At 45.2% G+C, this 15,531-nt stretch overlaps 1 protein-coding gene across 1 annotated transcript; it reads left to right on the forward strand.

The window, feature by feature from the left end:
* The first annotated feature begins 9,406 nt into the window (after positions 1-9,406).
* btbd17b (BTB (POZ) domain containing 17b) lies at positions 9,407-15,531 on the forward strand. Its single transcript, XM_015948380.3, has 3 exons — positions 9,407-9,618; positions 13,685-13,967; positions 14,315-15,531. The coding sequence occupies exons 1-3, from the start codon at positions 9,525-9,527 to the stop codon at positions 15,387-15,389; spliced, it is 1,452 nt and encodes a 483-aa protein (XP_015803866.1). The 5' UTR covers positions 9,407-9,524; the 3' UTR covers positions 15,390-15,531.

Below are 15,531 nucleotides of genomic sequence, written 5' to 3' on the forward strand. Positions count from 1 at the left end.
GGAGGTCGGTGTGAGGGTCTTGACATTGCTGGGAGACACGCAGATCCACGAACTCAAGGCCTGGGCGGGGAGATCTAGTGAGACAATTTGTTTTTTGTGGTTTTGTCCTTGTGGTTCTGAAAGAGAAAATTCCTAGGTGACCATAGAATAAAATGGTTTAGTCCACCATGAAAGGATGAATAAACAGATTCCTGAAATGCTGTATTGGCTGGGTTTTGGGCGTTTTAGCCGAAATTAGAAACACTACTCTAGTTTTGATACATAAAACTAAGTGAACATTAAATTGGTTTAGTCCACCGTGAAAGGATGTAAAAACAGATTCTGGGAAGGCTGTATTGGCTTGGTTTTGTGCATTTTAGCCAAAATTAGAAGTGCAACTCTGGGTTTGATAAGTAAGAAATAAAGTAGACCGGTATGATAACTACTGAGATTAAAATTTGATGTCGTCAGCCGGAAGTGATGTTTTTGACAAATTCTCTGAGCTTGGCTTGGTTTTGAGCGTTTTAGCCAGAGAAATAGAAACATTGCTCTAGTTATCTGTTGTTGGTTGTTTGTTTTAAATGTTGTCTGCTTTAACTGTTGTTTGAATGAATAAGAGAGTGTCTGGATTTGCTTCATTCTTGTAGAAAGAAGTAACTCTTTTACACACGTCTCAAGTATCGGTGGTAAGATTTTTAAACAGGTTGGCTGATAAGCCGTAAATCGGATCCCGCTGTGTCAGAACACAGTCGAAGGGCGGATTCGTAAGCCTAAACCTGACTTCATGCCAAAGAAAAGACAATGTGGTATTTAATTATGAGGGTTAGGGTTAGGGTTAGAACTCACAATCATCTTTTGAATGAAGATGGTACATTTATGGAAATGTAGCATCCAGGAATTGGGAAAATTATCAGAATTTCACAAAACATGATTTCTCTGTTAGATTTGATAACCACTGACGTGCTACGCTTACAGTGTATCCTTAAAGTTGAGATAGTAAAAGAGAGAAATGAGAAAATTACAAATGAACTATGGTTACGAGGAAGCACAGAGCGGTGGAGAGAAAGAAAAGGGTTGAAGATGTGAAACAGAGAGGAAGCACAGCCTGCCTCAAAATCCAAACAACAGCAGCTGTGCTTTGAGCCACCAAGGTCAATTGAGGCCTGAAGGTTACCTAACTAGAAAATAAAGATGAAAAATTAACCCCTTGATGCAAAATGGTCACTACAGTGGACAAGTTCTCAACATTGTTATCTACTTATTTATTTATTTATTTTTGCTATTAAGCACTGCTGTTCAAGACTTTATTGCATTTGAGCCTCTCCATTTGGACTTCAGTAAGTCAAGCCAACATGTTTCATGTTCAGAATGCACGCTGTCCACTGAGGTGGACATGTAATAAATTATTTGTAAATTATTAAATGTTACAAAAAATATTGTCTCACCATATCGCTGGTGGTAGCTCCAGCATACTACACGGTTATTGAAGAGATGAGGACGGACTCGATGATTGCGGTGTAAAACTGCCTCATCGACTGTGCTGGCAGATTGAATTTCTTCAGCTTCCTCAGGAAGTTCATCCTCTGCTGGACCTTTTTATTACGGATGTGATTGTGGGCTCCCACCTGAGATCCTGCATAATGGTGGTGCCCAAGAAGCAACATGAGGCAGGTTTATAGGGGGAGCGGGGCTGTGTGCTTCCTATAGTCCAGAACAACCTCCTCTGTCTTCTGGGTGTTCAACACCAGGTTGTTGTGGCTGCATCAGGACAACATCTGTTCGAACTCCATTCTGTAGTCTGACTCATTCCTGTCTGAGATGAGTCCGATGATTGTGGTGTCAACTGCAAACTTGATAAGCTTGTTAAGTCATGGTTGGAGGTGCAGCCATTAGAGTACAGACAGAATTGCAGAGTGGAACGAACACAAACCTGATGGGAATCGGGCCTGCTGGACCCCAGGTCTGATAAATTTTTCCACAGCCTGACCTGCTAATAATAAGAGAATAAAAATTCTACTAGCAGATTCTGTTAAAAATTTATCTTAATCTGATCCTAGATGACACAGACAGAATCCCACTTTTTTCCACATCCCTGCAGTTAAAGATGACAGAAGAGGTGGTGACATGTGTGGACACAGAAACAGCTGTGCAGCCGGGTTGGTGCATGCGCTTTAGCCACTTCCACATCTGGGTCCATACGGCAGTGGCGGTTCTACATGGAATTACTCCCCGGGCGGGGCCCCCTTTGAGCGCCCCCCCCCCCCCCACCACCACCACCACCAGCACCACCACCACCACCTCACCTGCACGAACACAGGCATGTTTTATTAGAACGACTATTGAACATTCATTTTTGTAAGGTGCACATATTTACATTAATTACTATGAAGTTGTCAGAATGTAAAGCAAAATACATTATATACTGTATCAAAATATATAGAATCAAATATACAAAAACAACTAAACTAACTAAATATTAAGAATATATGAACATAATAAATAATAAATATTCTAAATAGCAAAAATATTTCACACATAACAAACTAAAGATAATCACTACAGCATTGCACTAAGAACAGAAAAAAACTAACTAAAATTAAAACCTAACCTTGATGCAAAGTCATCAATAATGTCATCATATGAAATCTGCTCCCCTACTGAGTGATTGATACTAATCAGAGCCGGGTGAGTGAGCCGCCCCTGAAACATACAGGTGCTGGCCAGTAAATTAGAATATCATCAAAAGGTTGAAAATATTTCAGTAATTCCATTCAAAACGTGAAACTTGTACATTATATTCATGCAATGCACACAGACCAATGTATTTCCGATGTTTATTACGTTTAATTTTGATATTTATAGGTGACAACCAATGAAAACATCAAATCTGGTATCTCAGAAAATTAGAATATTCTAAAGGCCAATGAAAAAATGTTTGTTTCTCTAATGTTGGCCAACTGAAAAGAATGAACATGAAAAGAATGTGCATGTATAGCACTCAATACTTAGTCGGGGCTCCTTTTGCCTCAATAACTGCAGTAATGCGGCGTGGCATGGACTCGATCAGTCTGTGGCACTGCTCAGGTGTTATGAGAGCCCAGGTTGCTCTGATAGTCGTCTTCAGCTCCTCTGCATTGTTGGGTCTAGCGTATTGCATCCTCCGCTTCACAATACCCCATAGATTTTCTATGGGGTTAAGGTCAGGCGAGTTTGCTGGCCAATCAAGGACAGGGATACCATGGTCCTTGAACCAGGTGCTGGTGGTTTTGGCACTGTGTGCAGGTGCCAAGTCCTGTTGAAAGGTGAAGTCTGCATCCCCATAAAGTTGGTCAGCAGCAGGAAGCATGAAGTGCTCTAAAACTTCCTGGTAGACGGCTGCATTGACCCTGGACCTCAGGAAACAGAGTGGGCCAACACCGGCAGATGACATGGCACCCCACACCATCACTGACGGTGGAAACTTTACACTGGACCTCATGCAACGTGGATTCTGTGCTTCTCCGCTCTTCCTCCAGACTCTGGGTCCTTGATTTCCAAAGGAAATGCAGAACTTGCTTTCATCAGAAAACATAACTTTGGACCACTCAGCATCAGTCCAGTCCTTTTTGTCCTTGGCCCAGGCGAGACGCTTCTTGCACTGTTTCATGTTCAAGAGTGGCTTGACACACGGAATGCGACACCTGAATCCCATGTCTTTCATGAGTCTCCTCGTGGTGGTTCTTGAAGCGCTGACTCCAGCTGCAGTCCACTCTTTGTGGATCTCCCCCACATTTTTGAATGGGTTTGTCATCACAATTCTCTGCAGGGTGCGGTTATCCCTAGAGCTTGTACACTTTTTTCTACCACATTTTTTCCGTCCCTTCGCCTGTCTGTTAATGTGCTTGGACACAGAGCTCTGCGAACAGCCAGCTTCTTTAGCAATCACCTTTTGTGTCTTGCCCTCCTTGTGCAAGGTGTCAATGATTGTCTTTTGGACAGCTGTTAAGTCAGAAGTCTTCCCCATGATTGTGGTGCCTTCAAAACAAGACTGAGGGACCTTTTAAAGGCCTTTGCAGGTGTTTTGAGTAAATCAGCTGATTAGAGTGGCAGCAGGTGTCTTCTATATTCAGCCTTTTCAGAATATTCTAATTTTTTGAGATACCAAATTTGGAGTTTTCATTAGTTGTCACTTATGAATATCAAATTTAAATGTAATGAACATTGGAAATACATTGGTCTGTGTGCATTGCATGAATATAATGTACAAGTTTCACGTTTTGAATGGAATTACTGAAATATTTTCAACCTTTTGATGATATTCTAATTTACTGGCCAGCACCTGTAGGTGACCTCAGGTATGACTTGATCAAGTTTTGAAAAGCTCCTCTCAGCTGGAGCCACAGTGACTGGCAGAGCAGTCCAAAAGTTGGGGTAGATCTCCAATAGATCTTTATCATGATCCATACTATTTTAGAATTGCCCCTGAAATTGTAATTTAAACTGACATAAAAACTGTAGACTACCAAAAATGCCAACTTCTACAGAACAAATCATGTAAAAAATAATCAGTGCAGCCATCAGCAATAAATAAACAGGATAGTTAGTGGTGACTGGGGTGTTTTCTTCTGCTTGTAGAGTTGTTTTATTTATTATTATGTGAACATGATCAACATGTGTTTGTTGTTGTTCAGGCAGGCCACGGGCTGCAGTGAGCATTTCACAAATCCTAGTTTGAATCAGTGAAAAACGATTCAAGGATTTTTTTAACCATTTGAATATTCGTTTCAATATTTCAGCCCCATTAGCTCTGTTAGCAATTAGTTGACCGAATGTAACCGTTAAAATCCCAGTTAACTGGTTCAAAAAATTGAAAACATGCATCATGAGAGTGTTCATATATTTATCTTTCTCCTCTTTTTTTCATTTTTTTTTCCTGAATGGGGCACCTGGTGGTTTTAGCTTTTTTATATTCATCTCTTCTGTTTGGCTCTTGACTCAATAAGTTTCCTTTAGTCAGGACTAAACAAATTGACCTTGGTGGGTGGGTGACCACAAAATCGTTTTGTTTTTCCTTTTTTTATTCGGCCATTTCACACAATTCAGAAAAACCTGAAAGAATGTTAGGCCTGTGTTTATGATATTATGAATGAAATGTGCGTTAAATGGAAGAACATCAAGATGTGATTGACTTTAGCCATGTTAATACAATTGATTCAGCCCCTACCCGCTCATTTCATTTGGGAAAGACCCAGAGGTGAATTCCCCCACCGAATTCCCCCCCCCCCCCCCCCCCTTCTTCATACGCACGGTGCACAAGAACGTTCTCGGTCAGCAGGAGCGCCTGTAGCTGCAGGGGATGCCAACTTGCTGTTTCCAATCCAGACACTGTGATATGACAGATAATAGAAAACCTCGGTGCGGCGCAGATTTCTTTCTTTTTTATTTTTTACTCAGCGCTTGAACGCCTCTTTTGTGTCATGAAAAAATGCCGCCCCGGGCAACTGTCCTGTCTGCCCGTGCCTAAAACCGCTACTGCCGTACGGGCTGGTTCGGATAACTTATTTGGTTTCATATCTGTGTCATATGTGTTTTTTTGGTTCTAAGGTGACTCTTTTTTTAGACCTCTTCCTCGGTGGCCGTAAGCAAGCTTTATAAATGAGACCCCTGACCTGCAGTGGAATGTTTACTGTGTGAAGTGCCCTGAGACGACTCTTGTTGTCATTCTGCGCTATATAAATAAACTTGAATTGAATTGAAAAACACAGTTTCTAAATGCGCCCTTTTCAAAATCGGCTTTAGGCAAGCCAAGCACAGAAATTGAAAGAAACACGCTCTTATAACAGCATTGCTCTAAGGGACCATTGTAAATCCTGCAACCAGTTTCACACCGAGGCTCAAGATACACCCTTTTAGTTCCAGACCTGGAATGGCTGGGGTCACGGAGGAGCTCAGCAGATTCTTAGGGTGAAAAAGAATGGCCTCAGTCTTTGTCTCATTAAGTCTAACAAACCTGGCTGCCAACCACCCCTCTACATCGGAGAGACAGTCCTCAAAGTAACAAGGCCTTATTTTGTCCATTCATCGCCAAATATATCTGACAGTCATCTGTGTTAATATGGTAGCCTATTCCATACCTATTGAAAATTCCCAAAGGAAGAAGATAGATGGAAAACAGAAGGGGCCCCAGGACCGAACCCTATGGCACCCCCCAGGTCAACGGAAGGCAGGGAGAGGCACAGTCACCAATCTGTACACAAAAGGATCTGCTTGCCAGATTGGAGTGGAACCAACACAGAGCAGGACCCGACAGACCGACCCAGTGTTATAGACAGTCTAGCAGGATTTGATGATTGACAGTATGAAAAGCTGCTGAGAGATCTAACAGCATCAACAGCACATGGGACCCTGAATCAGATGCAACAAAAATGTCATTCAACACATGAATCAAAGCGGACTCAGTGCTGTGGTGTGGTCTGGATGCAGATTGGAACGTGTCCAACAGTGTATTTTCTTCCATATAGGTCGTAATCGGTGAGTAAACAGCTTTCTCCAGGACCTTTGACAAGAATGGAACTTTCAAAATTGGGCGTAGGTTAAATGGCCTGTATTTGAATAGGTTATCAAAACCTGAGCCTGGCTTCTTCAAAATGGGTTGAACAACCACTTTTTTGAAAGCCATCGGAAAAGCACCAGACACAAGACTAGTGTTAACCCTCTGAAGGCAGGCCTTGCAGATTTGTACGTTCAAACCTACCTACCTGGTTACTCCACATACGTGTTTCATGAGCATTTTTTAACTCAGAAGTACCCCTGAAGGAATTAGTTGTCCGTCATTTTATCAAAACTTATTTTGAGCCTGAGAGGGTTAATGATGTTTAGAATGACAGAACCGAGGACATTAACAAGTTCACACAACAACTTCAGTGGCAAAGAGTCCTCTGGAGAGCACGCTGGATTCACAGATCTAATCAATTTCTCAATGACGTGAATCGGTGCTCGGTCGGTACCTTAAAAAGTATCGAATTCGGTACCCAGTGTTTCTGTTAGCGTTTGCTGCCTGGAAGAAGCACTAGCCGCTGCTGCCGCAGGCTTTTTAGCTTTAGCTGCCAGCTGGCTCTCATTGTATTGATTCACAGATCTGATCAATTTCTCAAGGTCATGCAGATGAACTGGGGCAAAACAGGAAAAATTGGTTACCAATGTTGGCTCCACAGTGCAGGCTTGCCCTGAAGGTATAAGGCTGAGTCTAATACCACTGATCTTGTTTAGAAAGTAATTCTGGAGCTCAGAACACAGAGTAACTGTGGGAGACAAACCATCCGATGTCGGCAGCATCAGTATTGAGTTTATGGTGCTGTACAATCTTGACTGATCTCCACGGTGTTGCAATACAATGTCGGAGAAATATTTGTGTCGAGCAGATCTGACTGCCCTCTGATACCGTGCAAGCATCTCTGTGAAGAGCTGTTTTGAGATAGTCAGCCTGTCCTTTTTTCACCTATGTCCCATGACCCTGCACTTTTCAATTAGTTAGTTAATCATTAAATATTAAAAATGAGATTTTGTGTATTGAGAGGGAATAACATTGTGACAAAAAATAACCCCATTAAGACCATTTTAAACCTCTACATTACAGCTACAACCGCGGCACTACTGGCCGCAGTTCATGATCAACAGTTAACGTTTTTTTAAGTTTATTAATTTGGTTTTATATGTAAATAAAATTAATAACACTCACCCAAGTTGCTGATTATTTACACAAACACCATCCTCCTTTCTACACAGGAAGACTTCATTAACTTTGTCATACAGCTGTCTCTGAGACAAAATAAAGTGACGGGTTATGCTGCCTCTCGTAATAATGATCAGCTTCGCTGAAAAAGTTCCTCTTGAAAAGGGAACTGAAATAATCCCTGAGTCCAAATCAATTTCTTCTTCTCTGTTGGACATCCACTTGCTATCTGTTGACAAGTGATGATGATTTTGGTGGATGGCTGATGATGAATTTTAGCCATAATACACCTGGTGACAATTATGGAGATCCACTTGTAGCCTAAATGTGCAGGTCATAAAGCCATATGAGAGTGAAAATAAAGCCAGTCATGCAGCTCAAAATGTTTTCAATATTTTACCCATTACTACATGACTAGTCAGTCAGTCTTGTAAAGTTAGCAACCGTGACTCCATCCTGACTGGGGCAACCTATATAAACCCTGAATAAATCTGCATGAGAGTAATTATTAAGAATGGAGCTCATTCTCCTATGAACACAAGTTATGGAAGTGTTTGTCTTATCTTACTCTAAGTTCTTGTCTTATCAAGCGCCCATCCTTTGTGTTTGAGCCCCCCAACCCCCCGAAGCTCCGCCAATGCCAATGCACATGGATTGTAGAGGTTGGCTTCCATTTTCAAGTACTTTATTTTGTATCATGTTACTCTTAATTGCATTAGCTAAGTTTGGACCTATGATTGCAAAGTATGAGTTGAATTCGGACACTATTTCCATTTTATCTGTCATAGTATTGTTTTCGGTATCGAAGTAATCCGGGTACCAAATGTGAGTTTGGTCTTATCATACTATTTGGTTCTCCAAACACTTTTCATGTCTCTGTCGTTCTCTTGTAACTTTAGATTATAGTAATCTGACTTTGCTTGTCTCAATAACTTTACTAACTTGTTTTTTATACCTCTTGTATTTCATTTCTGTTGTTTTTGATTTTGGATCAGATAGTCCTTGTAAAGTTTATTTTTCTTTTTACATGATTTTACCGTAACAGCCCTTTTATCAGCCAGGGTTTGTTATTACTTTTGTTGTCTTTTTTATTGTGATCAGGGGTCAATTTCCATCATAAAGCATGTTGTTCTACTTCTTTTCATCTTATTTTGTACAAATTCCTCTTTTGTTCTATTTAGGTGATGGCTCTGTTTTATCATGAATACAGGTAAGTGATCGGTTATATCGTTTGTCAAGAGACCACAGTATTTAGTGTTTTCAATATTGTTAGTAAAAATGTTATCTATTAGTGTTGCGCGGCTATTCTGGATGGGTGTATGATGACTGGATGCAGGTTTCTACCCTACATTGTTTCGATAAAGTCTGTTGTCAATCATTTTGTGTTTTTTGTGGTTTAGAAGATTGATGTTAACTCAGAAATCATTGATAAATGCCCCAGCTTGGATATCTTACTACATTTGTGTTTCATTAAAACAGCAAAAGCTACTATTGATTTTTGATAGCCCCAAAACCCAATTGATAAAAAAACACATCAAAAACATTAAGCTTAGTCTTTAGTTGGTCCAGTGCCACTAATCAATGCCATTCTACATCCAAAAGGGAAAAATTCTAAATCAAAGCTGTCGCTATAGCAACGTCCCAGCCAGATTCCACCAATCAATGGGGTCCATGGGGTTGTGAGATGTGCCAGAGAAAGGCCAGCATCCTACATAATGAGCCAGGACAGATAGCTGGTAGCACACCAAGAGAAGAGAAGAGAAGAGAAGAGAAGAGAAGAGAAGAGAAGAGAAGAGAAGAGAAGAGAAGAGACGGAGAGAAACACTGAGAAAAGATGATGTGCTCATGTGAACAAGAGATCCTTTGCTGGTTCTATTTTGGCACCTTGCTCTTCTCTATCTACTTCCACTCTGTTACAGTCATCGGAGGTAAGATAAATTCTATCGGTGCTTTAAGCTTTTGGGGGGGGGGGGGGGGGGCACAGCTTGAATGTGTGGCTTGTGCCAGCTTCGAGGCAAATTGATGGTTGGTTATTCAGCATGTTCTCATGTGTTCATTTGGGCTCAGCAACTAGCAAATTCGCTTGTTACCTGATTTTCTTCCATCTCAATGCTATACACTTTCCGTACACTTTTAGGGAAGTGTGCTGATTTTGACTAAAAGGTTTTAATAAACTTGTTAGTTTAATCTGTATGTAAAGGCTCATCAAAACCAACAGTTTTAGGAATATGTTTAACTGTTTTTGTACATTCTCCTTAATGTTTTCAGCCATTCTCATCATAAGTGGAGACTCTGTTCACTCAATGACGACTTTGAAGCGGGAAGTTCTAGTTGTTGTGAAGACTAATGCCCCCCCCCCCCCCCCCCCCCCCCCCGCCTTCGTGTCTGCTTAACCCACTAGTACCAAGCCAGCAGGCATGCTGATGTTTAGGCATGGTAGAATAGAAAAAGCAAATTTTCCTGTTGAGTCTTTTATGTGGGATTCTCCAGAATGTGCCTCCCTTACTAATTTTTATGTGGGGCCATAGCCATTTGGAGTAGTGCCGCAAACTCAGGGTTCTTTGTTTCTGTGCACCTGGACTCTGAGGTTTTCTGAGTCTGGCACCTGGTTCTTGCTCTCCTTTTTTCTATTATTTTAGAGCAACATAAGGAAAGGATGTCGTCGTCGTCGTCGTCGTCTTCCTCCGCTTATCCGGGTCCGGGTCGCGGGGGCAGCATCCCAACTAGGGAGCTCCAGGCCGTCCTCTCCCCGGCCTTGTCCACCAGCTCCTCCGGCAGGACCCCAAGGCGTTCCCGGACCAGATTGGAGATGTAACCTCTCCAACGTGTCCTGGGTCGACCCGGGGGCCTTCTGCCGGCAGGACATGCCCGAAACACCTCCCCGGGGAGGCGTCCAGGAGGCATCCTGACCAGATGCCCAAACCACCTCAACTGGCTCCTTTCGATCTGGAGGAGCAGCGGATCTACTCCGAGTCCCTCCCGAATGTCCGAGCTCCTCACCCTATCTCTAAGGCTGAGCCCGGCCACCCTACGGAGGAAACTCATTTCGGCCGCTTGTATCCGCGATCTCGTTCTTTCGGTCATTACCCAAAGCTCATGACCATAGGTGAGGATTGGGACGTAGATCGACCGGTAAAATCGAGAGCCTGGCTTTCTGGCTCAGCTCCCTCTTCCCCACGACAGATCGGCTCAGCGTCCGCATCACTGCAGACGCCGAACCAATCCGCCTGTCGATCTCCCGATCCCTCCTACCCTCACTCGTGAACAAGACCCCGAGATACTTAAACTCCTCCACTTGAGGTAGGACCTCTCCCCCGACCCGGAGGTGGCAAGCCACCCTTTTCCGGTCGAGAACCATGGTCTCAGATTTGGAGGTGCTGATCCTCATCCCAGCCGCTTCACATTCGGCCGCGAACCTACCCAGCAAGAGCTGAAGGTCAGAGCTGGATGAAGCTAGGAGGACCACATCATCCGCAAAAAGCAGAGACGAGATTCTCCTGCCACCAAACTCGACACACTCCACACCACGGCTGCGTCTAGAAATTCTGTCCATAAAAGTGATGAACAGAACCGGTGACAAAGGGCAGCCCTGGCGGAGTCCAACCCTCACTGGGAACAGGTCCGACTTACTACCGGCTATGCGGACCAAACTCACGCTCCTCTGGTAAAGGGACTGAATGGCCCTTAACAGAAAGCCACCCACCCCATACTCCTGGAGCGTCCCCCACAGGGTGCCCCTGGGGACACGGTCATAAGCCTTCTCCAAATCCACAAAGCACATGTGGATTGGTTGGGCAAACTCCCATGCCCCCTCCATCACCCTTGCAAGGGTATAGAGCTGGTCCACAGTTCCACGGCCAGGACGAAAACCACATTGCTCCTCCTCTATCTGAGATTCAACTATCGATCGGACCCTCCTCTCCAGTACCTTGGAGTAGACCTTTCCAGGGAGGCTGAGGAGTGTGATCCCCCTATAGTTGGAACACACCCTCAGGTCACCCTTCTTAAAGATGGGGACCACCACCCCGGTCTGCCACTCCCTAGGAACTGCCCCCGATGACCACGCAATGTTGTAGAGACGTGTCAACCATGACAGCCCTACAACATCCATAGCCTTGAGATACCCAGGACGAACCTCATCCGCCCCCGGGGCTCCGCCGCTGTGTAGTTGTTTGACTACCTCAGCAACTTCTGCCCCCGAGATCGGACAGTCCATCCCCAGGCCTCCCAGCTCTGGTTCCTCCTCGGAATGCGCATTGGTGGGATTGAGGAGCTCCTCAAAGTATTCCTTCCACCGTCCGACTATAGCCTCAGTTGACGTCAGCAGCTCCCCATCCCCACTGTAAACAGTGTGAGCGAGTTGCTGCCTTCCTCTCCTGAGGTGCCGGACAGTTTGCCAGAACCTCTTTGGAGCCGATCGATAGTCTTTCTCCATGGCCTCACCAAACTCCTCCCACGCCCGAGATTTTGCCTCGGCAACTGCCACTGCTGCACCCCGCTTGGCTATCCGGTACCTGTCTGCTGCCTCCGGAGACCCACAGACCAGCCACGCCCTGTAGGCCTCCTTCTTCAGCCTGACGGCTCCCCGAACCTCTGGTGTCCGACAGCGGGTACGGGGGTTGCCCCCACGACTGGCACCGGCCACCTTACGACCACAGCTAGCAACAGCCGCCTCGACAATCATAGAGTGGAACAAGGCCCACTCGGACTCAATGTCCCCCACTGCTCTCGGGACGTGGTCAAAGCTCTGCCGGAGGTGGGAGTTGAAGACCGTCTTGACAGGTTCTTCTGCCAGGCGTTCCCAGCAGACCCTCACTATGCGTTTGGGTCTGCCAGGTCTACGCGGCATGTTCCCTTGCCATCTGATCCAACTCACCACCAGGTGGTGATCAGTTGACAGCTCCGCCCCTCTCTTCACTCGGGTGTCCAAAACATACGGCCGCAGGTCAGATGATACGACTACAAAATCTATCATCGACCTGTGACCTAGGCTGCCCTGGTACCAAGTGTACCGGTGGGCATCCTTATGTTCGAACATGGTGTTCGTTATGGCCAAACTGCGGCTTGCACAGAAGTCCAATAACGAAACACCGCTCGAGTTCAGATCAGGTGGGCCGTTCCTCCCAATCACACCCCTCCAGGTCAAGCTGTCATTGCCCACGTGAGCATTGAAGTCCCCCAGCAGGACAATGGAGTCCCCTGATGGAGCACTATCTAGCACTCGTCCCAGGGACTCCAAAAAGGGTGGGTACTCTGAACTGATATTTGGCCCATAAGTACAAACAACAGTCAGGACCCGTTCCCCGACCCGAAGGCGCAAGGAAGCTACCCTCTTGTCCCCCGGGGTAAACCCCAACACACAGGCAGAGAGTCTCGGGGCTAACAAAAAGCCAACCCCAGCCCTCCACCTCTCACCCGGAGCAACTCCAGCAAAGTAGAGTGTCCAACCCCTCTCCAGGTCTCGGGTTCCAGAGCCAATGCAATGTGTCGAGGTGAGTCCGACTATATCTAGCCGGTACCGCTCAACCTCTGCCACAAGCTCCGGCTCCTTCCCCGCCAGCGAGGTGACGTTCCATGTCCCAAAAACTAGTTTTCTTGTCCGGGGATTGGACCGCCATGGCTCCCGCCTTGGTCTGCCACCCGATTTGCATTGCACCGGACCCTTCATGTTCCTCCTGCGGGTGGTGGGTCCACAGTTGGGGGGGGGGAAGGATGTGCAATTCAGAATTATTTTCTGGCACACTCATTTCAGCTGTGGTTTAGCTGTGCTTTTCCAGATCCTGGCGTGTCAAATATGATAAAGAGTTACAGAGACATGTGAATAATGCTGTGCAATCTATCCATTTTTGAGTCTGTAAATTAAGTATTCTTCTCCTATAAGTGCTTTGCAAAAGTTTGAAGCAGTTTAATTACATTCTGCAAATGCTACATCCACATAGAGGTTGTTATGTTTGTGTTTCTGACAAGTTCTCTTTTACACGTTTTTTCATGCAGCTCCACTTAAGCAGGATGTATTGGATAGCGGGTCTACTGTGCTCAATCACTCCATGAGTTTGGTGCATCGGATGGAGACCCTCCTGGCCATTGGCAACAGCAGTGATGTTAGTCTGCGGGTGCAAACCATCAACACAGATGAGATGAAGGTGATCCAAGCCCACAGCTTGGTTCTCAGCCTGCAGAGTGATGTGTTTGAGGAACTGCTGCTCAGCCGCAACAGCAGTGCTCTGGTTTTGACAGAGTCACCAGACTGTGCAGCAGTCTTTGCCAAATTTATCAGGTGAGAGGCATCGTAGGATCTAAATTTCAGTTTGGCGTTGATTTATGAAACGAAACAACCCTGACATCGTAAAAAAAACAAGTGGAGCTGGTTTTAGATAGTTACTTGTCTAACAAATGAATATTGTTGCTATTCACTCAGCATCTTGGACTTTTCTCTTCTATTCCAAGTGGTGCAGTGTTCCATCATGTAAAGTACTCTAAAATTACACTCGATGTTCGGAGCTTACAGTCTACAGGCAGAAAGTGTGGGTTTTGTGCAGTGACTCAGCTGTGACTTAAAAAAAAGCTCAAATGAAGTTTGCCGAACAATTGTTATCTTTTTATTGTTGCTTTTGTCTTTTCTAGGTATTTGTACTGTGGTGACATCTCAGTACGGCTAGATCAGGCTAAATCGCTACACATACTGGCCAGCAAGTACCATGTGTGGGGTTTGCAGCAAGGTCTGACCCAATATATGACTCAGCATCTGTCCAGTGATTCACCCACAGGCCATGTGGTTAGCTGGTACAGCTACGCACTACAAATTGGAGACAATACCTTGCGGGACAGCTGTCTGCAGTTTCTGTCCTGGAATCTGTCCTCTGTGCTGCAGAGTGGAGAATGGATCTCCATCAGCGAAAACCTGCTCCTGTCCTTGCTCCAGCGCTCTGACCTTATTCTGCAGAGTGAATTAGAGCTCTATGAGGCTCTGGAGGGCTGGATTGGCCAGAACCAGCCAGACAGCACAACAGTGGAAAGTGCACTGAGGGCTGTCAGATATGGCATGATCCCTCCACAGCATCTCTTCCGCCTTCAGAAGCAGTCAGCCCTCATGGTAAAGTATTATGAGTCAATCAGTGATCTCCTCTATCTAGCCTTCCAGTTTCACTCTGCCTCACCTATTCAACTGGCCAAGTACTTTGATGTCAACTGTAGTATTTTCACTCCCCGTAACTATCTATCCTCCTCCTGGGGTTCTCCGTGGCTCATCAGTAACCCCACACGAGATGACCGCAGTTTCAGTTTCCAAACCCAGCTTGGCCCCAGTGGCCATGACTCGGGGAAGAGAGTGACGTGGAATGCCTTGTTCTCCCCTCGCTGGCTCCCTCTCAGTGGTAGGTCAACTTACACTGAACTTGGTGCCATGCAGCCCTCTCGCACTGATGGGGGTCGACCTCGCATCATTGTAACCCCAGCCACCTCTAGCCCAGACTTTGCTGGTGTAAGTTTTCAGAAAACAGTGATTGTGATGGCAAAACAGCAGGGAAAAGTGGTTGTTCACGATGTCTACAACTTCCACCAAAGTACGGAGGAAGCTGGGGATTTCCTGAAGGATGCTGACCTGCAGCGCCGGACATCAGAGTACCTAATTGACAGCTCCCTTTCTCTGCACATTGTAATCAAACCTCTCTACCACACCCTTCTAGTTGCCAGAAAGTAAAAGCTGTAACTTCACCTTCAGTTTTTCACTAGCGATGTGCGTTCAGAAGAAGCAGGGGAACCACTGCCTCTTCTGCCATTAATACTAATAAATATTTATAATGACCACTGTCCAATGGCCACCGACTGGCCTACACATTAGT

This window comes from Nothobranchius furzeri, chromosome 5 (assembly GCF_043380555.1).
Source record: "Nothobranchius furzeri strain GRZ-AD chromosome 5, NfurGRZ-RIMD1, whole genome shotgun sequence".
NCBI classification, from domain to species: Eukaryota; Metazoa; Chordata; class Actinopteri; order Cyprinodontiformes; family Nothobranchiidae; genus Nothobranchius; species Nothobranchius furzeri.